The following is a 24799-nucleotide window of genomic DNA, read 5'->3' on the forward strand; positions in this document are numbered from 1 at the left end:
ACTCGGCGAGGAAATCTGCTATTGCCTGGGACTTAATGGCTTTCTTTGCCTCAAACTTGATATCAAGGGGAAGAAGTTCAATCGCCCATTTCGCCACTCGACCAGTTGCATCTCTGTTGTGCAAAATCTCTGATAGTGGAGCGTCGCTGACGACTGTGATGGAATGATCAGAGAAATAATGAGCAACCTTCTTCGTGCTCATGTATATTCCATACACAAGCTTCTGATAATGAGGATATCTCTGCTTGGATGGAGTCAAGACTTCAGACAAATAATACACTGGGCGCTGAACTTTGAAGGCTTTTCCTTCTTCTTCCCGCTCGACCATAAGCACTGTACTGACGACTTGTCCTGTGGCTGCGATATAAAGCAACAGAGGCTCTTTGCTGATTGGAGCAGCAAGCACCGGCTGGGTGGAGAGCAGAGCTTTTAGCTCGGCAAACGCTGCATCAGCTTCTGGAGTCCACTCGAACTTGTCTGCCTTCTTCATCAGTCGGTAAAGAGGCAATGCCTTTTCACCGAGTCGTGAGATGAATCGACTTAATGCGGCCAAGCATCCAGTAAGCTTCTGGACATCGTGCACTCGCACAGGGCGTTTCATTCGGAGAATAGTGCCGATCTTTTCTGGATTAGCATCGATCCCTCGCTCGGAAATGAGAAAACCGAGTAACTTGCCACCAGGAACTCCGAATGTGCACTTTGATGGATTGAGCTTGATATCATACCTTCTGAGGTTGGCAAATGTTTCGGCAAGGTCAGCGAGCAGGTCGGAACCTTTTCGTGACTTGACGACGATATCATCCATATACGCTTCCACATTCCGACTGATTTGAGTGAGAAGACACTTCTGAATCATTCGCATAAATGTGGCTCTGGCATTCTTGAGGCCGAATGGCATGGTGATATAGCAGAAGCACCCGAATGGAGTGATGAAAGCTGTTTTTATCTCATCGGGTCCGTATAGACGGATCTGGTGGTACCCGGAATAGGCGTCTAGAAAAGACAATCTCTCGCATCCCGCGGTCGAGTCAACAATTTGATCTATGCGAGGGAGAGGAAAATGATCTTTCGGGCAGGCCCGGTTGATGTGCTTGAAATCAATGCACATCCGGAGCGATTTGTCCTTCTTAGGAACCATGACGACATTAGCGAGCCACTCGGAGTGGTATATCTCTCGGATAAATCCTGCCGCCAACAATCGAGCCACTTCCTCACCAATAGCCTTTCTCTTCTGGACGGCGGACCGCCGAAGATGCTCTTTGACTGGTTTTGCTGATGAGTCGACTCTTAGGCGATGCTCAGCCAGTCCCCTGGGAACACCTGCCATGTCAGCTGGCTTCCATGCGAAAATGTCCCAGTTCTCACGGAGGAACTGGATGAGCGCTTCTTCCTATTTCGGGTCGAGTGTTGTGGAGATGTGGGTCGGGGCTGCATTGGGGTCGGTCAGGTGAATGTGAACAGGCTTCGTCTCACCAGACGACTGAAATGCAGATTCTGTGGCGGGTTTCTTGGATCGCAGCAAGTCACTCGGATATGCGCTTTGCTTATATTCTTCAAACTCGACCGCTCTCACCTGGGAATCGGAAATCTTTGAACCCTTCTGAAAACATTCTTCTGCCTTTTTCCGATCACCGGTGACAGTGATCACTCCTTTGGGGCCGGGCATCTTCAGTTTGAGGTACACGTAACATGGTCGAGCCATGAACCGTGCGTAAGCTGGCCTCCCCAAAATGGCGTGGTACGCACTCTGAAAATCCACGACCTCAAACGTCAACTTCTCTTTGCGAAAATGTTTTGAGTAACCAAACACCACGTCCAGAGCTATTTGGCCGAGTGACTCGGCTTTCTTCCCTGGTATAACTCCATGGAAGCTCATGTTACTGGTGCTCAGTCGGGACATCGGAATGCCCATTCCTTTCAGTGTGTCTGCATACAACAAGTTCAGCCCACTACCACCGTCCATCAGCACATTTGTCAGTCGAGTGCCTTCGACAATTGGATCGACCACCAAAGCTTGCCTCCCAGGGGTGGCAATATGAATCGGGTGATCAGATTGGTCGAATGTGATGGGTGTTTGGGACCATCTCAGATAACTTGGTTTTGCTGGGGCAACCATGTTCACCTCACGATTAATGACCTTCAGTCGGCTCTTGCTTTCCACATCTGCGAAGATCATCAGAGTGGAGTTGACATGCGGATATCCTTCCTCACTGTCCTCCTTGTCTTCGGCCTTGTCCGACTCCTTTTCCTTGTCCTTAGACTATTTTCCTTGAAACTGCTGGATCAGGAGTCGACATTAGCGAGTGGTATGCTTCGGGTAAATGATATTGCCCTCTTCATCTTTGTTCGTGTGGATGTGACACGGCATATCCATCACATCGTTCCCTTCTTTATCCTTCACCTTCTTAGGGTTCCAGGATCCTTTAGGTTTCCCTTTGAATTTTCCCTGAGTCACGGCCAGAGCCTCTCCAGGAGCTGCTGGTTCAGCCTTCCGCTTCTGTTTCCGACTGGTATTTCCCTTCTCTGACTGACTCGGCTTGTACTTGCCGCTTCGGAGTCGGTCTTCTTCTTCACCGTTGGCGTACTTGGTAGCAATCTCCATCATCCGACTCAGGGTCATGTCTCCGGTTCGACCAAATTTCAAACTCAATTCTCTGTTCTTGACGCCATCCTTGAAGGCGCAGACTGCCTGATGATCAGACACATTCTCCACAGTATGGTGCAAAGTGATCCATCTCTGAATATACTCCCTGAGGGTCTCATTAGTCTTCTGCACACAGACTTGCAGCTCCGTCAATCCAGTCGGTCGCTTGCAAGTTCCTTCAAACGTTCTGACGAACACTCGGGACAGATCTTCCCAAGTGTAAATGCTGCTAGGAGGTAACTGATTCAACCACGCTCTGGCAGAACCTTCCAACATGAGGGGCAAATGCTTCATGGCCACCTCGTCATTCCCACCACCAGTCTGAACCGCCACTCGGTAGTCCTCAAGCCAAGTTTCAGGCTTAGACTCACCGGTGAACTTGCTGACTCCTGTTGCCAACCTGAAATTGGGGGGGATCACTGCGGCTCTGATAGCCCTGCTGAAACATTCTGGACCAGAAACATGCACTCGACTGCTTGTGGGCGCATCTCTGTCGGGCCCACCCCGATGGGCTCTGTTCCGGTCGACTAAGCCTTGCATGATAATGGATCGCGCGTCGAAGCCCGGTTCCCTGGGGTCGACTGGAGATCTTCGCCCCACACTGAGCTGACGCCTGTCATCTTGCTGCCGAGGAACGTAAGACCCACTCCTCGGAGGGGAAGTGGGCACTCGACGCCTATCATCCCGGTCGTGTCGGTCTCCATACTGGTCTCGCCGATTCTCGTGCCCTTCACGCCGCGGAGGCGATCTGGGATTGTGAGCCGACTGAACCGTATTCGCAGCGACGGATCGACTGTGAATTTTGTTGCGCGACTGCGACACGGCTGAACTCTGGTCTCCTGCTACCCGGAGCAAATCCCTGATCTGCATCAAGCCTCTGCCAGCTTCCGATTGAGAGGGCTGGATGGACTCTGCTATACGGGTCGCAGCTGCTAAATTCTGGATTGGGGTTCGATATACCTGAGTCGGCGGGAAGAGTTGACGTCGATGGCGTCGGGAACTCGTTGCCGCGCGCGCTCGTCGAGTGCTCGCTGAAGATTCTCCAAGCGAGCGTGTTCGGCCAAATTGGCCAAACGTGCCTCCTCCAAGGCGTGAGCCTCGGGGGTTTCTCCGGCGATGGGATTATGCAGGGCATCCATGTTCCTGCGGCGAAGTTCCTCTCTTTGCAGTGAGTCGAGTGGCTCGGGCTGGTACTCTTCGTGGTCCCGTGCGGGGTCGTCTCCGCCGCCTGCCCCGCCTTCATGGGCGAAGCCAGGGGGACTGCGAGGTCCGTTGACCATCAGGATTTCCACCGCCGGATCACTGCTATCGCATTCGGATGCAGTCTCTACGGAGCCAGTCGACAGATCGAACAGGCCGTAGAGAGATTCGCGGGCTCGATTGCCGCAACTTGGGCGGTGGCCGTCTGGCGAGCCACCGCGTGTCTCACCCACCGCTGAAGCCTCGACCGACCAGAGCGCTTGCGCTGGCGGGAGACCGGGAGGGTGGTCGATAGGGGAGTCGACCGATACGGGGTCGACGGTTGTCGCAGCAGAACGCCGCGGACACATGCGCGAAAATGCGTCGCACCGCGGACGGGGAGCGCATCAACGTCGAGTGGAGCCTCCTGGAGCCAGGCGGAGTCGTCAGTGACGAAGGTGAGAGCACCGAGACGGATCTCGCGAACCTCGACCAAAACTCCAGCAGTCATCATGATGAATATACTCGGAAGAATCGCAACTTCTCCAAAAAATCGCTAAAACACCTGCCCCACGGTGGGCGCCAACTGTCGTGGTTCTAAGTCTGACAGTAGAGTGGGGGTAGGTATGGAGAGGCAAGGTCCTAGCTATGGAGAGGTTGTAAACACAAGAGATGTACGAGTTCAGGCCCTTCTCGGAGGAAGTAAAAGCCCTACGTCTCGGAGCCCGGAGGCGGTCGAGTGGATTATGTGTATATGAGTTACAGGGGTGCGAACCCTTCTGCCTGTGGAGGGGGGTGGCTTATATAGAGTGCGCCAGGACCCCAGCCAACCCACGTAATGAAGGGTTTAAGGTACATTAAGTCTGGGGCGTTACTGGTAACGCCCCACATAAAGTGTCTTAACTATCATAAAGTCTACTTAATTACATACCGTTGCAGTGCAGAGTGCTTCTTGACCTTCTGGTGGTCGAGTGAGTCTTCATGGTCGAGTCCTTCAAGTCAGTCGAGTGGGTTCCTCGTAGGTCGACTGGAAGGTGATCTCTTCTAAGGGTGTCCTTGGGCAGGGTACTTAGATCAGGTCTATGACCCTACCCTAGGTACATGACTCCATCATGTTTCCGGAACAGAGCCCATCGGGGTGGGCCCGACAGAGATGCGCCCACAAGCAGTCGAGTGCATGTTTCTGGTCCAGAATGTTTCAGCAGGGCTATCAGAGCCGCAGTGATCCCCCCCAATTTCAGGTTGGCAACAGGAGTCAGCAAGTTCACCGGTGAGTCTAAGCCTGAAACTTGGCTTGAGGACTACCGAGTGGCGGTTCAGACTGGTGGTGGGAATGACGAGGTGGCCATGAAACATTTGCCCCTCATGTTGGAAGGTTCTGCCAGAGCGTGGTTGAATCAGTTACCTCCTAGCAGCATTTACACTTGGGAAGATCTGTCCCGAGTGTTCGTCAGAACGTTTGAAGGAACTTGCAAGCGACCGGCTGGATTGACGGAGCTGCAAGTCTGTGTGCAGAAGACTAATGAGACCCTCAGGGAGTATATTCAGAGATGGATCACTTTGCACCATACTGTGGAGAATGTGTCTGATCATCAGGCAGTCTGCGCCTTCAAGGATGGCGTCAAGAACAGAGAATTGAGTTTGAAATTTGGTCGAACCGGAGACATGACCCTGAGTCGGATGATGGAGATTGCTACCAAGTACGCCAACGGTGAAGAAGAAGACCGACTCCGAAGCGGCAAGTACAAGCCGAGTCAGTCGGAGAAGGGAAATACCAGTCGGAAATAGAAACGGAAGGCTGAACCAGCAGCTCCTGGAGAGGCTCTGGCCGTGACTCAGGGAAAGTTCAAAGGGAAACCTAAAGGATCCTGGAACCCTAAGAAGGTGAAGGATAAAGAAGGGAACGATGTGATGGATATGCCGTGTCACATCCACACGAAGAAAGATGAAGAGGGCAATATCATTTACCCGAAGCATACCACTCGCCAATGTCGACTCCTAATCCAGCAGTTTCAAGGAAAACAGTCTAAGGACAAGGAAAAGGAGTCGGACAAGGCCGAAGACAAGGAGGACAGTGAGGAAGGATATCTGCATGTCAACTCCACTCTGATGATCTTCGCAGATGTGGAAAGCAAGAGCCGATTGAAGGTCATTAATCGTGAGGTGAACATGGTTGCCCCAGCAAAACCAAGTTATCTGAGATGGTCCCAAACATTCGCAGATGGTTGCCCCAGCAAAACCATCACATTCGACCAATCTGATCACCCGACTCATATTGCCACCCCTGGGAGGCAAGCTTTGGTGGTCGATCCAATTGTCGAAGGCACTCGACTGACAAAGGTGCTGATGGACGGTGGTAGTGGGCTGAACTTGTTGTATGCAGACACACTGAAAGGAATGGGCATTCCGATGTCCCGACTGAGCACCAGTAACATGAGCTTCCATGGAGTTATACCAGGGAAGAAAGCCGAGTCACTCGGCCAAATAGCTCTGGATGTGGTGTTTGGTGACTCAAAACATTTTCGCAAAGAGAAGTTAACGTTTGAGGTCGTGGATTTTCAGAGTGCGTACCACGCCATTTTGGGGAGGCCAGCTTACGCACGGTTCATGGCTAGACCATGTTACGTGTACCTCAAACTGAAGATGCCCGGCCCCAAAGGAGTGATCACTGTCACCGATGATCGGAAAAAGGCAGAAGAATGTTTTCAGAAGGGTTCAAAGATTGCCGATTCCTAGGTGACAGCGGTCGAGTTTGAAGAATATAAGCAAAGCGCAGATCCGAGTGACTTGCTGCGATCCAAGAAACCCGCCACAGAATCTGCATTTCAGTCGTCCGGTGAGACGAAGCCTGTTCACATTCACCCGACCGACCCCAATGCAGCCCCGACCCACATCTCCACAACACTCGACCCGAAATAGGAAGAAGCGCTCATCCAGTTCCTCCGTGAGAACTGGGACATTTTCGCATGGAAGCCAGCTGACATGCCAGGTGTTCCCAGGGGACTAGCTGAGCATCGCCTAAGAGTCGACTCATCAGCAAAACCAGTCAAAGAGCATCTTCGGCGGTCCGCCGTCCAGAAGAGAAAGGCTATTGGTGAGGAAGTGGCTCGACTGTTGGCGGCAGGATTTATCCGAGAGATATACCACTCCGAGTGGCTCGCTAATGTCGTCATGGTTCCTAAGAAGGACAAATCGCTCCGGATGTGCATTGATTTCAAGCACATCAACCGGGCCTGCCCGAAAGATCATTTTCCTCTCCCTCGCATAGATCAAATTGTTGACTCGACCACGGGATGCGAGAGATTGTCTTTTCTAGACGCCTATTCCGGGTACCACCAGATCCGTCTGTACGGACCCGATGAGATAAAAACAGCTTTCATCACTCCATTCGGGTGCTTCTGCTATATCACCATGCCATTCGGCCTCAAGAATGCCGGAGCCACATTTATGCGAATGATTCAGAAGTGTCTTCTCACTCAAATCAGTCGGAATGTGGAAGCGTATATGGATGATATCGTCGTCAAGTCACGAAAAGGTTCCGACCTGCTCGCTGACCTCGCCGAAACATTTGCCAACCTCAGAAGGTATGATATCAAGCTCAATCCATCAAAGTGCACATTCGGAGTTCCTGGTGGCAAGTTACTCGGTTTTCTCATTTCCGAGCGAGGGATCGATGCTAATCCAGAAAAGATCGGCACTATTCTCCGAATGAAACGCCCTGTGCGAGTGCACGATGTCCAGAAGCTTACTGGATGCTTGGCCGCATTAAGTCGATTCATCTCACGACTCGGTGAAAAGGCATTGCCTCTTTACCGACTGATGAAGAAGGCAGACAAGTTCGAGTGGACTCCAAAAGCTGATGCAGCGTTTGCCGAGCTAAAAGCTCTGCTCTCCACCCAGCCGGTGCTTGCTGCTCCAATCAGCAAAGAGCCTCTGTTGCTTTATATCGCAGCCACAGGACAAGTCGTCAGTACAGTGCTTATGGTCGAGCGGGAAGAAGAAGGAAAAGCCTTCAAAGTTCAGCGCCCAGTGTATTATTTGTCTGAAGTCTTGACTCCATCCAAGCAGAGATATCCTCATTATCAGAAGCTTGTGTATGGAATATACATGACCACGAAGAAGGTTGCTCATTATTTCTCTGATCATTCCATCACAGTCGTCAGCGATGCTCCACTATCAGAGATTTTGCACAACAGAGATGCAACTGGTCGAGTGGCGAAATGGGCGATTGAACTTCTTCCCCTTGATATCAAGTTTGAGGCAAAGAAAGCCATTAAGTCCCAGGCAATAGCAGATTTCCTCGCCGAGTGGATTGAACAGCAGCAGCAGACTGAAGTTCACTCGGAGCATTGGACCATGTTCTTTGATGGCTCTAAGATGTTGAATGGTTTCGATGCTGGGGTTGTTCTGGTTTCCCCCAGAGGAGATAAGCTCAGATATGTGCTCCAGATTCACTTTGATTCCTCCAACAATGAGGCAGAGTATGAGGCCCTCTTATACGGATTGCGCATGGCCATCTCACTCGGCGTCCGTCGCCTGATGGTCTATGGCGATTCAGATTTAGTGGTCAACCAAGTGATGAAGGAGTGGGACGTGAGAAGCCCAGCCATGACTGGATACTGCAATGCAGTGAGGAAGCTGGAAAAGAAGTTTGAGGGTTAGAGCTCCATCATATACCCCGATTGAAAAATCAAGCAGCTGATGATCTAACAAAGATTGGTTCCAAGAGAGAAGCCATTCCGAGTGGCGTGTTTTTGGAACATATTCATACGCCGTCAGTTAAGGAAGACCCTTTCACTGAAGAAACCCCACAACCCAAGAGTGCCACGCATCCGACTGAGGTAGAAGTCCCAGCAGTGGTCGACTTGGTTATGGAGGTCTTGGTAGTCACGCCCGACTGGACAATTCCCTATATCGCGTATATCCTGAGAAAAGAGCTCCCAGAGGATGAGGAAGAGGCTCGACAGATCGTCCGTCGATCTAAGGCCTTTACCGTTATCAAAGGACAGTTTTATAGAGAGAGCGCGACTGGAGTTGGTCAAAAGTGCATAACGCCGGAGGAAGGTCGAATCATTCTCAATGATATCCACTCGGGGACCTGTGGTCATCATGCGTCCTCTCGGACCATCGTGGCCAAAGCATACCGAGCCGGATTTTACTGGCCAAAGGCGAATGAGATGGCAAAGGAAATAGTGGACAAGTGCGAAGGATGTCAGTTCTACTCAAATATGTCACACAAGCCTGCGTCAGCTCTGAAGACCATTCCACTCGTCTGGCCTTTCGTAGTTTGGGGGTTGGACATGGTCGGTCCCTTGAGAACAGGTCGAAGTGGCTTCACGCATGTATTGGTGGCAGTCGACAAGTTCACCAAGTGGATTGAGGCTAAGCCAATCAAGAACCTTGACGCCGGTACTGTTGTTAGCTTCATCAGGGAACTGATATTCAGATATGGAGTCCCGCACAGCATCATTACGGATAATGGGTCGAACTTTGACTCGGAGGAATTCAGGGATTTCTGCAACTCTCAAGGCACACTAGTCGACTAAGCTTCAGTCGCCCATCCGCAGTCGAATGGACAAGCAGAGCGAGCCAATGGCCTGATCCTCAAAGGATTGAAACCCCGACTGATGCGTGATCTCAAGCATGCAGCTGGAGCATGGGTCGACGAACTTCCCTCGGTGCTTTGGGGACTGTGGACCACACCTAATCGGTCGACCGGAAGAACTCCATTCTTCTTGGTCTACGGAGCTAAAGCAGTCCTGCCGAGTGATCTTCTCCACAATGCCCCTCGAGTTGAACTTTACAACGAAGCAGAAGCTGAACAAGCGCGACAGGACGCAGTCGACCTTTTAGAGGAAGAAAGGGAGATGACTCTGATCCGATCGACCATCTACCAACAAGACTTGCGTCGTTTCCACGCCCGAAATGTGAGGGGTCGAGCCTTCCAGGAAGGGGATTTAGTTCTCCGAGTGGATCAGCAGAAACAACACAAACTTGCTCCTTCTCGGGAAGGACCCTTCATCGTCACCAAAGTTCTCCACAATGGGGCGTACCTTCTTTACAATGTCGAACACAATATCGACGAGCCCCGAGCCTGGAACGCGGAACTACTCCGCCCATTTTACACTTAAAGTTTTCACTCGGATGAGTTGTAATAAGTACTTCTGTAGTTCATGGATTACAAAATAATAGTGTCATAATTTCTCCATAATTTTTGTCACTTTTATTTTGTCCAATAAAATTTCCCCTCAGTGGGTGACTTGGCCGCGAATCCGTTTCTCCTAAGTTTGTAAAAAAAATCCTTACCGAGTGGTGAGCCAGACTCCCACTCGGAGGCTTAGCTGCGAATCCGTTTCGCCTAAGTTTAAACAAAATCCTACCGAGTGGTAAGCCAGACTTCCACTCGTAGGCTTAGCTGCAGTCCAAGTACTCGCCTAAGTCATAAAAATCCTACTGAGTGGTAAGCCAGACTTCCACTCGGGGGCTTAGCTGCAGCCCAGCGCTCGCCTAAGTTATAGAAATCCTACCGAGTGGTAAGCCAGACTTCCACTCGGGGGCTTAGCTGCAGCCAAGCGCTCGCCTAAGTTATAGAAATCCTACCGAGTGGTAAGCCAGACTTCCACTCGGGGGCTTAGCTGCAGTTTAAACACTCGCCTAAGCACAATGTGCGCTCGCAAGGGGGACGAGGTGCAGGTCAACTGTGACCCTCTCCTCTGAGCTACGCCATAAGTACAATGTGCGCTCGCAAGGAGGACGAATGTGTAGGTCGATTCCGACCCTCTTCTCTGAGCTACGCCATAAGTACAACGTGCGGTTGTAAGGAGGACGAGGTGCAGGTCGACTACGACCCTCTCCTCTGAGCTTCGTCACAAGTACAACGCGAAAATCCTACCGAGTGAAGAGCAAACCTCTCACTCGGGGGCTTAGCTGCAGCCCAGTGCTCGCCTAAGGTATAAAAATCCTACCGAGTGAAGAGCAAACCTCTCACTCGGAGGCTTAGCTGCAGCCCAGTGCTTGCCTAAGTTATAAAAATCCTGCCGAGTGTAGAGCAACCTCACACTCGGGGGCTTAGTTGCAGCCCAGCGCTCGCCTAAGATATAAAAATCCTACCGAGTGAAGAGCAAACCTCTCACTCGGGGGCTTAGCTGCAGCCCAGTGCTCGCCTAAGTTACAAAAATCCTGCCGAGTGAAGAGCAAACCTCTTACTCGGGGGCTTAGCTGCAGCCCAGCGCTCGCCTAAGTGAATTAAGGAACAAGTCGACTACAGTGAGCGTCTTGCTTTGAACCTGCAAAAGACATTTCGAGCCAAAAGCAATCATATTCAAACATCAATTCCAAGTTCAGATCGATACCTAAAGGAACCGAAAGTGCTCAGGCGCTAAGCCTGTTAAGGTTTATCGGTTACAAATTCACTCGGCATACCGAGGCAAATTTAAAGTGTCGAGCTTAAAAGAAGTTTTTTACCCCTCCTGTGGAGGGCTGGAAGGAGCAACGAACTCATCAAGATCAATTCCATCTGCGATCCGAGTGGCAGCAGCAATGAAGGTTTCCATGAAGGACCTGAAGTCGTCTTTCTTGGTGTTGGCCACCCGGAGAGCCGCCAGCTTGTCTTATCGCGCATCTTTGCAGTGGACTCGGGCCAGACACAGAGCAACATCTGCACCGCACCGAGCCGAGGACTTTTTTCCACTCCTGCACTCGACCAGGGACCGTGTTCAGGCGAGCCATCAGCGACTCTAGGTCGTTCTGGAGTGTCTCCCTAGGCCTGAGCGTTGAGTCGATGCGAGATGTGGCGACCTTCAGCCTTGCAACATAGTCCACGACAGCTGCAACACGGGACTCCAGTCGGAAAACATTCATGGCAACTTCATCGTTCACCGGAGAATTGACGGGATCAAGGTTTGGTTCCAGCCGGCTAGTCTCTTCTTCAAAGTTTTGACAAAACTCTACCAGGACAATCACCGAGTCAAGGCAATGGTCGAATGGAAAAATCACAGTTGAAAATGATTGACGAGCGTAAAGGGTTACCTTCAAGCATAAGGAACAACTTCTTGGCAAGTCCACTCAGGAAGGCCTCCAGATCATTTTTCTTCCCGGTCAACTGGCTGACTTTGTCGGTCAGGGCAGCTTTGTCAGTTTTCAGTCGACTGACTTCCTTGTTGGCGATCCCAAGAGCAGCTTTCAGATTGGTATTTTCTTGTTCGAGCTTGGTGACTGAAGCTAACTTCTCGTCAGCAAGCTTGATCTTCTCATCTAGCTCAAGGTCTTTTTTCTTCTGGGCCTCCTTCACCTTGCCTGCAAGTTATAGCAAGGTCAGATTTTGAAACAAATGAAGGGAAAAAGGAGTCGTCGAGGTCTCACCGAACATACCTTTGGTCTCCTCCCTCGCCTTCGTCAGATTCTCCTGAACCAGCTTCAGATCCAGTTCGAGCTGAATGTGCTTGTTTTCCAGCTCGGTGTAACGAGCCGCAAGGTCACAGGATTTCTGCGAAGAACCAATCGACAAAAATGTCAAAGATAATTCACTTCCGAGTGGAAAAGGAAAAATCATGTGTTTCTAAGACTACAGCCGAATACAAGCATTCGACCGTAGTCTCGAGGACTACACCCAGTGGGTGCACTCAGCATGCCCCCACTAATCCTATTGAAGACAGAGTCGACCAGTCGACCCAAAAAAAACCCAGACGTATTCTTTAAGACTGTAATTGACTGCAAGCAGTCGACCACAGTCTCGGGGACTACACCCAGTGGGTGCACTCAGCGTGCCCCCACCGGTTTGGGAAATCCATTCGCCATAGTCAAATGACGGAAAGACTGAACTTATAAAGCCTAAGGTCGACTGCCAGCAGTCGACCTTAGCCTTGGGGACTACACCCAGCGGGTGCACTCAGCATGCCCCCGCTAACACGGAGTTTCAATCGACACACCCAGTGGGTGATCGCTATAGATTCCGGAAAGAAAAGCTTTTGATAGCATATCCTAACAGAACAAGCGATTCGACTGACCTGTACATTGCTTTGAAGAGCAGAACTGGCATCGTAAGCTGCTTGGCTCGCATCCCGGATGGTCTTCACCTGCTCCATCATGATCCCCGCCTGGCGTATCGCCTCCTTCGCGGCGCCAGCTTGGTCCTCTGGGACGTGGTGCGTCGTGAAGAGGGAAGGCTGTGCGGCACTCGACGAAGCAGGGAGAGCACTCGTCAGTGGATCTGCGAAGGACACGGTGTGTCGAGTGGTGTTCTCCTCCTCCGCGACCAGAGTCTCGGGCGCCGTCACATCCTGGGCCACCCTGCCGGCAGACGCTTTCCTGCTCCTTCTGTGCTTCAGTGGTTCCTCATCCTCATCATCATCAGGAAGAGTGATAACAACATTGGATGGAGCTACAGAAAAGAATCAGAATTAGAGATCATGAGTCAGTCGACTAAAAACGGAATTAAGAGTATAGTACCAGGGTTTGAGGTTGCTGCGTCCTCCATCTCATGGTCGTCAGCCCTGGCTGAGGTCTCAGAAGTAGCAGCACTGCGATTCCAAAGAATCAGTCGACTAACTCAAGCGTAAACCAGAGATAAAGCTCACACAAAACAAGAAGACTTAAGCAACATGTTTACCCTGATATGGTGGGGATGGACACCTTCATCTTCGGCAGGAGCTTGGTCGGCTTTGACGGGGCCGCCCTGGGCTGCTTCGACGCCTTTTCAGTCGGCGCCGGAGAAGTGGTCCAAGGGCGCTTGGTCGACTGCGCAACCCCCTTGCCACGTTCAGTCACAGGGTCATGGACAAGCTTCGACCGCCTTTCCGAGCGTGGTGGTGCGACCTCCTCCTCCTCCTCTTCTTCGTCCTCCTCATCGTCATCATCATCATCATCATCCTCAGCGGCATCCGAGTCCCACTCCTCCTGGCTCTCGACCACGCTCGCTTCTCCCTCTTCAGTCGGAGACTGTGCTCCATTGGGCATCGAGTACAGCTTGGTGAGGGCCTGATAGACATCAAGACAAAGATCAATCGACCAATTTGCGGAGAAAACAGAATTAAATATGACAAGAATACAGTGGAGGGTAGAGCGGACATACCTTTTCTGGAACGCTGTGACGGTCGAGTGGAGGAATCCTTCTAGCTCCACGGGGGTTATCCTTGTTCCCAGTGACCGCGGCCACCCACCTTTCCACCGTGGCGTCGTCGACTGCTTCCGGGTGGATCCGAGTCTCATCTTCAGTCCCGCAGTACAACCACATGCAATGGCTCCGGAACTGAAGAGGCTGGATACGCCGTCTAAGGAAAACTTCCAAGAGATCCATACCAGTCACTCCATCTCGAACCAACTGAACTACACGCTCCATCAGCATCTTCACGTCGGCTTTCTCCTCCGGAATCACCTTCAGTGAAGAAGGTTTGTTCACTCGGGCCATGGTAAACTGAGGGAGTCCACTCGACTGCCCCGGCGTCGGCTCGTTCTGGCAGTAGAACCAGGTCGACTGCCAGCCTCTGACTGACTCGGGAAATGACATGGTTGGGAAGGTGCTCTTTTTTCTCATCTGGATCCACAGACCACCACACATCTGGACAACTTGGGTCTTTTCGTCGCCTGGGCTCGCCTTCTTCACGGTCTGAGAGCGACACGTGAATATGTGCTTGAACAAGCCCCAGTGCGGTCGACAGCCCAGAAAATTCTCACACATGGACACAAACGCAGCAAGATAGGTGATAGAATTCGGGGTGAAGTGGTGGAGTTGCGCTCCAAAGAAGTTCAAAAAACCACGGAAGAAAACACTCGGTGGCAAAGAAAATCCGCGGTCGACATGGGTGGCCAGGAGCACGCACTCACCCTCTTCCGGCTGGGGCTGCCACTCTTTCCTCGGAAGCCTTGCAGCTCCGTGGGGGATCAGACCGTCGTTGGCCATGTCGAGGAGATCTTTCTCCGTGATGGTCGACTGGATCCAATCTCGCTGGACCCAGCCGTGCGGCAGACGGGATCTGGACGAAGACCCGCCGCGGCTGGTGGATCTCCCCTTCGCCTTCTCCGATGCCGACGCCTTCTTTGCGTGTTTCAGCGTCGCCGTCTTCTCCTTCACCATGACTGCCGGCGAGACGCGCGAGGGGAAGTTGTGCGGAGGCGAGAGCGGGCGCGTTGGGCGGAGACGAAGAGAGCAGAGAGGGAATGCTGAGGCACTGTTCAAAAACCCTCACCGGGCGCATTTATAAGATCCCTTCCGAGTGGATGACAGGTGGGCCCGGTCGATCTAATGATATCCCGAAACAGTTGCGCAGACGCGATACGTGGCGAAAAAAGCGGCGCGAGGATCGAGGCGTCTGTGCCCTATCCCATCCGAGCGCCGCGGTCCGCCCCGCTTCGCGCGCTTCCCCAAATTTTGTATCCCGCAGAATCCGCGAACGGCAGATCGGTCTGTCAGACGCGGGATTTCCTGCGATCCGTCGCTCGGAAATCGGCAAAGTCCAAAAGATCACTCGACGAAAGAAAAGAATGGATCGAGTCGACTGAAGAAAAGTTGCTCACTATCAACAAAGAGATTCTTGGTTCAAAACAACGCACGACCAGTATGCAAAGACCAATCGGAAACAACATCAACTCCTTCCTCACTCAAGCCTCAATCCATTCGGGGGCTAATGATGGAGTCATGTACCTAGGGTAGGGTCATAGACCTGATCTAAGTACCCTGCCCAAGGACACCCTTAGAAGAGATCACCTTCCAGTCGACCTACGAGGAACCCACTCGACTGACTTGAAGGACTCGACCATGAAGACTCACTCGACCACCAGAAGGTCAAGAAGCACTCTGCACTGCAACGGTCTGTAATTAAGTAGACTTTATGATAGTTAAGACACTTTATGTGGGGCGTTACCAGTAACGCCCCAGACTTAATGTACCTTAAACCCTTCATTACGTGGGTTGGCTGGGGTCCTGGCGCACTCTATATAAGCCACCCCCCTCCACAGGCAGAAGGGTTCGCACCCCTGTAACTCATATACACATAATCCACTCGACCGCCTCCGGGCTCCGAGACGTAGGGCTTTTACTTCCTCCGAGAAGGGCCTGAACTTGTACATCTCTTATGTTTACAACCTCTCCATAGCTAGGACCTTGCCTCTCCATACCTACCCCCCACTCTACTGTCAGACTTAGAACCACGACAGCAAGGAGACCTGATGTCACCTATTCTATTCAACATATATAGTGGTAGACATGTTGACGATCCTAATAGGAAGAGCTAAGGATAATGGCCCGATAGGCGGGCTCGTCCCGCATCTAGTGGACGGAGGAGTGTCCATCTTACAGTACGCTGATGATACTATCATCTTTATGGAGCATGATTTGACTTCCATAAAAGTGAATTGTTCTGCTTTGGAAGAGCTAAAGACGAACAAGAAGCTTACAAACAATTGTTCGGGTGTGAATTAGGTCCATTGCCCTTTATGTATTTGGGTATACCAATTCATCATCGCAAGCTTTCCAACAAAGAATGGAAGTGCATTGAGGATCAATTTGAAAAAAAACTATGGTGCTGGAAGGGCAAGCTTATGTCATATGGAGGCCGACTAATTCTCATTAATTCGGTACTCACGAGTATGCCAATGTTTCTCTTGTCCCTTTTAAGGTACCAGTTGGAGTTGGGAAAAGACTGGACTTCTATCGATCACGCTTCTTCTGACAAAGCGATGAGTTAAAACGAAAATACAGACTCGCTAAATGGGATATAATCTGTAGGCCAAAAGACCAAGGGACCCTGGCACACTCTATATAAGCCACACCCATCCTCTGGAACAAGGGTTCGCACCCCTTGTTACACACACCCATATTCCAGTCGACCGCCTCAGGGCACCGACTCGTAGGGCTTTTACCTCCTCTGAGAGGGGTCTGAACTCGTAAACTCGTATGTACAATTTCACCATAGCTAGGGCCTTGCCTCCTCTTACATACCCCCTACTCTTACTGTCAGACTTAGTACCACGACACCGGCCACGTTTGCGGGGTCTGTGCGGGCGGGATTTACCACGCCGACCCGCATTTTGGCGGTTATTTTGCGGGTCGGGGCCTTTTGCGGGGTCTGTTAGAGTTGCTCTAAGCACCTTTGCATTTCTATTTGTACTCCTATGTACTCTGTTGCATTATTTAAGAGTTGCTCTAAGCACCTTTGCTTTTGTATTTGTACTCCTATGTACTCTGTTGCATTATTTAAGAGTTGCTCTAAGCACCTTTGCATTTCTATTTGTACTCCTATGTACTCTATTGCATTATTTAAGAGTTGCTCTAAGCACCTTTGCATTTGTATTTGTACTCTTATGTACTCTATTGCATTATTTAAGAGTTGCTCTAAGAACCTTTACATTGGAAGAAGTCTTATTGTTTAACCGTAGGATCACTTTTCCCGTCGGATATTTTTGGCACTGCGAGGCTGATGCGCTACAGGATTTTTGTTTCCAAATTTGACTAAAGTAAATATTCTTGCCTCTGGTTGAATAAATTAACACACTTTGTTTTGGTAAAGGATGGCCGGTCACTATATTCTTCTTAATTAATGGGGAACTATCTCCTCTTAATCAATAAAAAGAAAAAACTTTTGCCTCTGGTTCAAAACAAATATTTTGTGTTCGTTACCACTGTAGCATTCACAGCTCGGCGGTAGCTGTTCACTGCAAAAAAAAAAAACAGTGTTCACTGATTGACACTTGTAGGGGTAGTGCTATCATTTTGTTTGGTTCACTGATTGAAACTTGTAGAGGAGTTAGTCGCGGGTGGTCTACCAACGCTGCGCGCCTTCTGCGCAATTGCGGGAATCCACTATGAGACTTTTCGTTGTCGGGATCTTTTCTCATCGGATAATTTGGCACTGCCATGCGAACGTATTGTACTCCCTCCTTCCTAAATATTTGTCTTTGTAGAGATTTCAACAAGTGGCTACATACGAAGTAAAATGAGTGAATCTACATTTTAAAATGCGTCTACATACATTTGTATATTATAGTCCATTTAAATGTCTAGAAAGACAAATATTTAAAAACGGAGGGAGTATTATGCAGGGCTTGGGAGTGTTTGTCTGAAAATTCGGATAAATAAACAAAGCATTGTTTGGCAAAACAAAAATATGACAAGTTAAGCTAGAGTTTAGGCGCTCTGGACAAACGCAATAGAGACTTTGTGAGAAACCTGCTGGGTTCGGCCTGGGATCGCGAGGCTCAAAAACGGGCCAAACCGGCGGATTTTGGCGTCTTGATGGCGCGACTAGGGTTTTTGTTCGGCACCGGTGTGAAAAAAATCGCTCTGAGGAGGCCTGTTGGGTGTGGGGCAGATGCTCTAAGTTTAGTTTGAGAGAGACTTGGGATAGGTGAAGTCAAGGAAAAATACTTGTACTGTAGTCCTCGTGATCCAGATCGAACCTCTCAATTATTACCAGATCTAGATCTAGAGGTGGTACTACTCTCACTCAGTCTCGTTCGTTCACTCTCTCAAGCTGGCTCCACGGCCGGCGCTCCCCTGCTCTCCACTGCCCACCGCTGCTGTCCTTCACCTCCGCCTCGCCGTCCGGCAACGCAGCTCACTTCGCCTCCTCCTGGTCGACGCAACTCCGGTCATCTTGCCCTCTCACCATGGCGATGGCGGCTCCCACCCGGATCTGAACCAGCCGCACCCTACCGCCCGCCGCCGGACAGCAGCAGGTCAGTAGCCTCTGTGTGTGTGTGTGCACGTGCGCTCTGTTTCAGTGCCTCCATTCCTGTACCTCCCCTTGCTCGGTGTGACTCACCCAACCCCCATTTGCAGCAGCTAGGTAGGCGTCACCGGCGACGGCATCCGTCACCGGTAGGAAGGCAGCATCCATCACCGCCAGACCTCCGACGCACCGTGCCACCGACGCACAGTAGCAGGTCAGAGTTCTGTTTCTGTTCTCTCTCTCTCTCTCTCTCTCTCTCATGATTGGAAATTCTGTTTCCCCTTGTGATTGAAAATTCTAGCCTGATGCCTTAATTATATTTCTTTTGTGATTGAAAATTCCCAACAGGCCTGCTGTGCTGCGACCCAACCCCCAATTTGAAGCAACTAGGTGCTAGGCAGCGGCAGCGGCATCTGTCACCGGCAGGAAGGCAGACAGGCAGCATCCCATCACCGGCGTGCTTGCGACAACGTACGTACTAGTTTACAGCTACCAGCAGCCTATTTTTACCAACAAATTCCTTTTGATTCTTGGATGCAGGCGCCGCAGGTCGTCCATCTCTGCTTCTGGCCCGAGGATGGCCGACACTGCCCTCGGCGTGGTGCAATGGGTGGTGAGCAAGGCGCTAGCCACCGTCACGGATATCTTCCAGGAGGCTTGGGAGGGCACCAGGATGTTTGGTCCCAACGTTGAGGCCCTCAGGATGGAACTGCTGCTCGTCAAGGCCACGCTCGAAAATGCTGCCTGCAAGGAGATCAGCGGTCCAGCCATGGAGGAGCTGTTGCAGATGATGCGGGACTCGGCGCACAATGCTCAAGACTTGCTGGACGAGCTGGACTACTTCCGCATCCAGGACAAGCTCCGCGGCACATATGAGGCTGCCGACGAGCACGGCGAGGGTGGTGTCCAGCACCTTGCCCGTGATGTTCGCCACACTCGCAAATCTATTAGCAAACGGCTGGCATCTTTCACCGGGTCCTGCTTTGGTGCCAATGCTCGCCATCCCCAACAAGAAGATGCAAGACAACATGTCAGCTGTTGCGCTTGGCAGCATGCTAGGCACATAACACGCGGCGATTCCTCCTCTGCGCCAAACGCCAATCAGGCTGATCAGGAGGTCTCCCCGCATCCACATGTTCATGGTAATGAAGATCGTGACAATGCACCAGAAACACCAATACCAGAGTTTAATAGGCCTGATTTCTCTCAAAGGATGACTACCATTGTAGAGAAACTGCAGCCTGTGCGTAATGAGGTTGACAAGATTTTGCAACGTTATGACCGTAGAAGTGTTCTTCACATTGCCCAGAGCCGTCCCACCACCACACCTCTGAGTGCAGAGCCAAAAATGTATGGGAGGGACCATGTCATGAAGAGTATCATAGATGATATCACGGAGGGGCAATACAGTGACAAGGCTCTAACTGTGCTTCCAGTTATTGGTCCGGGGGGAATTGGGAAGACAACTCTGATACAACACATATATAACAACCAGCAAGTGCGGAATCATTTTCCGGTCAGGATTTGGATATGTGTGTCGTTTAATTTCAACCTGGGTAAGGTGCTAGAACAGATTAAAGAATATACCCTTGCGGCTGAAGGTGAAAATGGGTGTATGAGACCAGAAGAGCTGATTGAACACAGATTGAAATCCAAGAGGTTCATACTTGTATTGGATGATATATGGCAGTTTACTAATGTGGATGACTGGGAAAAACTATTATTGATACTCGGCAAGTCACAAGAAAAGGGCTCCATGGTTCTAGTCACAACTCGGCAGAAAGAGATAGCAGATCAAGTTAAGAAAATTGTAGAGCCAAAAGAACTGAGTGGTTTAGAACCTGAAGAGTTTAGGAAGTTATTCCTTGTTTATGTCTTTGATGCAGAGCAATATCCCAGTGAAAAACTTCATTTGCGTGAGACTGGAGATAAGATAACAGAAAAACTAAGGTGCTCCCCTCTTGCAGCAAAGACCGTTGGTAGATTACTGAGGACAGACCCTTGTTTGGCTCATTGGAAAAGGGTCCTAGAAAGTAAAGAATGGGTGAAGCAGACCAATGGCAATTGGATTATGCCTGCTTTGGAGCTTAGCTATGACTTTCTCCCTTTCCACCTGCAACAATGTTTTTCCTATTCTGCATTGTTTCCTGAAGATTACCCTTTCAGAAGCCGTGAGCTCATCAGCCTGTGGATTGGACTAGATATTTTGATACTTGATGGTCAAAATCAAACACTTGAAGACATAGGTTTCAGAAATTTACAGGAGTTAGTCATCCATGGATTTTTCAGAGAAGAGCAAATTGATGGTGATCGGTGTTATGTTATGCATGACCTGCTGCATGATTTGGCATTGAAGGTTGCATCTCATGATTGCCTTAGTTTACGTTTCCCTGATGTTGGATCAGTAAAAATTCAGCCTACAACCCGACACTTGTCTATTAGCACAGAGGACTTGGATAAATATGATGCAGTGTCTGGTGAAAAATTAAAGACTAAATTGGAAAAACTGAAGACAACAGTGAAGGTTGAACATTTGCAAACACTGATGTTATTTGGGGAAATGGATGAAGGTTTTGCCAAGATACTTGGTGATTTTTTTGGGGAAGCAAATGCTCTTCGTGTTCTTTATTTTCCCCACCTGATGTGCCCCATGGAGTCTGTGTTACATACCTTTTCAAGACTTGTCCACCTACGATGCCTATGTCTAGGAACACGGATGAGACAGATGCAGTTACCACCTAACATCTCTAAATTTTATCATTTAAGGGTTCTAGATCTTGAGAGGTGGGGTGGCAGTGGTGATTTCCCCGAAGACATGTGCAACCTTGCAAAATTGTGCCACTATTATCCCCCAAGGGATGATGGGCTTCAGTTTGATATTTATAATGTGGGAAAACTTAAACTCTTAGAAAAGTTAATGGTATTTCGTGTCAATAAAAAGAATGAAGGATTTGAACCAAAGCAGCTTGAGCATTTGACCAAGCTATGGGAGCTTGGCATCTACAACCTTGAGAAAATACATACAAAAGAGGAGGCAGCTCAAGCAAAGCTGGTTGAGAAAAAGTGCTTGAGGAGGTTAAAATTGGACTGGGATAGTGAGCAATCTAGCATTGAGCCTGGTGTGGAAGCAGTGGTTCTTGAGAGCCTTAAACCACATGGAAATCTTCAAGTACTGTGCATTAGAGGGCATGGAGGCCCTTCTTGTCCAACATGGCTGGGTGATGTGTGGGATCTTCGTGAACTAAGGTTGAAGGATATGGCAAGACTGAAGGAGCTTATTATAGGGAAAAGCTTTTTCATGCTAATAAAGCTTGAACTCATTGGCCTAGCAAGTTTTGAAAAATGGCTTTACACAAGTAAACCAGAGTCTTCCCTAGGTGGAGACGTGTTGCCAAGGGATGCTCATATCTTTCCTGCTTTGCAAGTGCTGATTATCAAAAACTGCCCGAAAATCGAGTTTCCGGTTTCAAACAACATTCTTTACCTAGATTGGTTTCCCAAACTACAAGAGCTTGAGATACGGTACTGTCCAGAATTCTCATTCGTGATTCCAATATCCCGGATTGAAAGTCTGCGTCGTGTCACGATCAAAGGTGTCAAGCTACTAGAAAAATTTGAGTACACAAAATCATCTGATGGAGCAGAATTGGAAATTATTGGAAAGGGTGATCTGCATAGCTTAGACCAAGTGTTAGTTTTCGATGAAAAAACAAGTCTTGAGAAACTGACACTCCAGGGGTGCCCACCTCTAGAGTTAAAGCACCTTATGATGTTAAGCTCGTTGAAGAAATTGATTGTAAAATGTTCAGTTAGTCTGGTTGGACCACTAAGAGGTCAGAGTAATGGGAAATGCCATCTCCCTGTTGAGTATATGAGGATCGAGTGGTTAAAAGGTATTAGTGGAAAGGAATTGACGGAGCTCCTCCCCCACCTCCCAATGCTCTCCAAACTGGAAATAATTCGTTATCGAAGAAGGGAAATGATGTTTTCACGGCGGTATCAGCAACCAATGGAGATGGAGGAAGATGAAGTAACAGCGGCAGAAGGGGAAGATGATGATGGGACACTGCTCTTCCCAGCTTATCTCTCCGACTCACTACAGGATGCTCATATGTTCCCTCTTTTGCAAGTGCTAATTATTAGAGATTGGCCGAAGCTCTTGAGGTTCCCTTTCTCAAACCACATTGTTTCCCCAGATTGGTTCCCCAAACTACAAGAGCTTGAGATACAAGGCTATCCAGAATTCTCATGGGTGATTCCCATCTCCTGGATTAACAGTCTGCGTCGTGCCACGATAAAAAATGTAAAGTTACTACAGGAGTTTGTGTACTCAAAATCATCTGGTAGAGCAGAATTGGAAATCGTTGGACGGGGTGATCTGCATAGCTTAGACCAATTGTTAGTTTTCGATAAAGAAACATGTCTTGAGAAGCTGACACTGCTGAGGTGCCCACCGCTGGAGTTGAAGCACCTTCTGAAGCTAAAATCGCTGAAGACATTGATTGTACACCTTTCAGATGGTCTAGTTGGACCACTAGTAGGTCAGGATGATGTGGAATGGCAGCTTCCTATTGAGCATATCGAGATCTACAACATAAATGGTATTATTGGCAAGGATTTGACCGAGCTACTCCCCCACCTCCCGGGGCTCTCCAAATTGAAAATAAGTGATTGTGAAAACATAAAAAAGCTGGTAGTGGGGGTGGGTGTGCAACAAACAGCATCAGAAGCATCAGAGATGGGGCGAGGTGAAATCGTGTCTGATGCATCGCAGGCTCCTGCGGAGAAGGGGTGGGTGGAGGACGGGGGCCGGCATCGCCCGAGGCTGGAGAAGCCATCTGCCCTGCCCCGCAAGAAGAAGGACGACCGCTCCCTCGCATTCAAGCGGAGAGCTTACGGACTCTGCTTTCGTTGCTTGGCGGAGGACCAATTTGTCGCCGATTGCCGAGTCCTTGTCACCTGCCTGGGTTGCAGCCACTCTGGCCATCGCGAGCGGGACTGTCCGGGACGCCTTCCTGCTAGTCAAGGTCGCCACCGCTGCTCCATGTTGCCGCCATCTGCTCCTGGCCTCCCCAACCACCAGCCCCCAGCTTCCTCACAACAATTGCAGCAGCGCTCGTGGGCCGCCGTGGTTGCTTCTCTGACGTGGCTCGTTCAGGAGGCCCTTTGTAGCAACTTCGGTGTCTCTGGGTCAGGTCTGTCCGATCCCGGCAAGACTACCTTTGCTGCTGATCTGGGGTTGCAGCAATCCCTTTTTGCAGCACAGACCGAGACGCTGCGAGCTGAACTGCAGGCCCTGGTTACCGCCCATGTGGAGGAGGTCGTTCAACCTCTCCGCGACATGGCGGTCGCTCTGCAGGGATGGGCGGCCCAGGTCTCAGGCTTCTTGGAGCGGCTGGAGGTTATTAGTGACAGAGTTGTTGCTTCGTCGGCCATCATCCCTTCCTTGGTGCCGATGGGTCCACCTCCTCCCTGGTGTGACCATGAGGAATCGTTGCCTCCTGTTGTTGCTTGCGGTAAGGATATCAGTGATACGGGCGTGGCCGGTTGCTCATCCGAGGTACTGGCTACTGTGGCTCTACCTGTAGATGTTCCTCCTCATTTGGATCTAGCTCTGCACAGGATGGTTACTCAAGGTGAGAAGGCACAAGCTAAGGTTGCTGAGAAAGTCAGAGGGACCGATGATATGGAGCGGAGTGAGGTGTCCTTACCTGTTGGCTTGGTTGGAGAGGTGCCGCCCTTGGTCTCCTCTCCAGGGATGACTGCCTCAGAGGGCAATACCTATATGATGTCTTCCGGGTCCGAGGAGCTACTCGGTGACACTGGAGTGCCTTCAACTAGACTATTGGATGAGCTCCTAAGCAGTTTCAGTTGCACAGCACCACGGTCCTTGCTTGTAGAACCGATTCATTTGCAGATTGAAGGGGCATCTACTTGTTCCGGAAGGCGTAGTAACCGTTTGGATAAAAAGAACAAAAACTGCAACATTCCTACTGCCAAACACGCTGAATATAGGTTGGCGGAGGCTTATGTGGAACTACCGAAGGGAATGACATCTAAGAAAGCCACCGAGGAGGAGGTGCAAGAGAAGAGAAGATGTATAAGAAATCGCTTACGCCAACGGCGGTCCAGGCAATCCGTGCCTTGGTGGAAGTCAATGTTTGATCTCATTTTTCAGAAGGTTAGGCGCAAGTACACGGCTAGTTGCAGGCATGTTCTTGAGGTTGCAAAGGTTGACTTGGTTGGGTATGTTGTGTTGTCGGTGGTCTTGGGCTTAGGCACCCTTGTATCTGGCTCGGACGACGTCCCTTGA

At 50.2% G+C, this 24799-nt stretch overlaps 1 protein-coding gene across 1 annotated transcript; it reads left to right on the top strand.

Moving 5' to 3' along the window:
* Window positions 1–18253: 18253 nt before the first annotated feature.
* LOC119360419 lies at window positions 18254–24799 on the top strand. Its single transcript, XM_037626067.1, has 4 exons — window positions 18254–18493; window positions 18597–18700; window positions 18835–18957; window positions 19027–24799. The coding sequence occupies exon 4, from the start codon at window positions 19064–19066 to the stop codon at window positions 24797–24799; it is 5736 nt and encodes a 1911-aa protein (XP_037481964.1). The 5' UTR covers window positions 18254–18493; window positions 18597–18700; window positions 18835–18957; window positions 19027–19063.

The sequence above is a fragment of the Triticum dicoccoides genome, chromosome 2B, assembly GCF_002162155.2.
Source record: "Triticum dicoccoides isolate Atlit2015 ecotype Zavitan chromosome 2B, WEW_v2.0, whole genome shotgun sequence".
NCBI lineage: Eukaryota > Viridiplantae > Streptophyta > Magnoliopsida > Poales > Poaceae > Triticum > Triticum dicoccoides.

What these genes read in the sequence shown, in the direction of transcription:
- LOC119360419 (XM_037626067.1), top strand. Translation starts at nt 19,064, where the DNA reads ATGGCCGACACTGCCCTCGGCGTGGTGCAATGGGTGGTGAGCAAGGCG.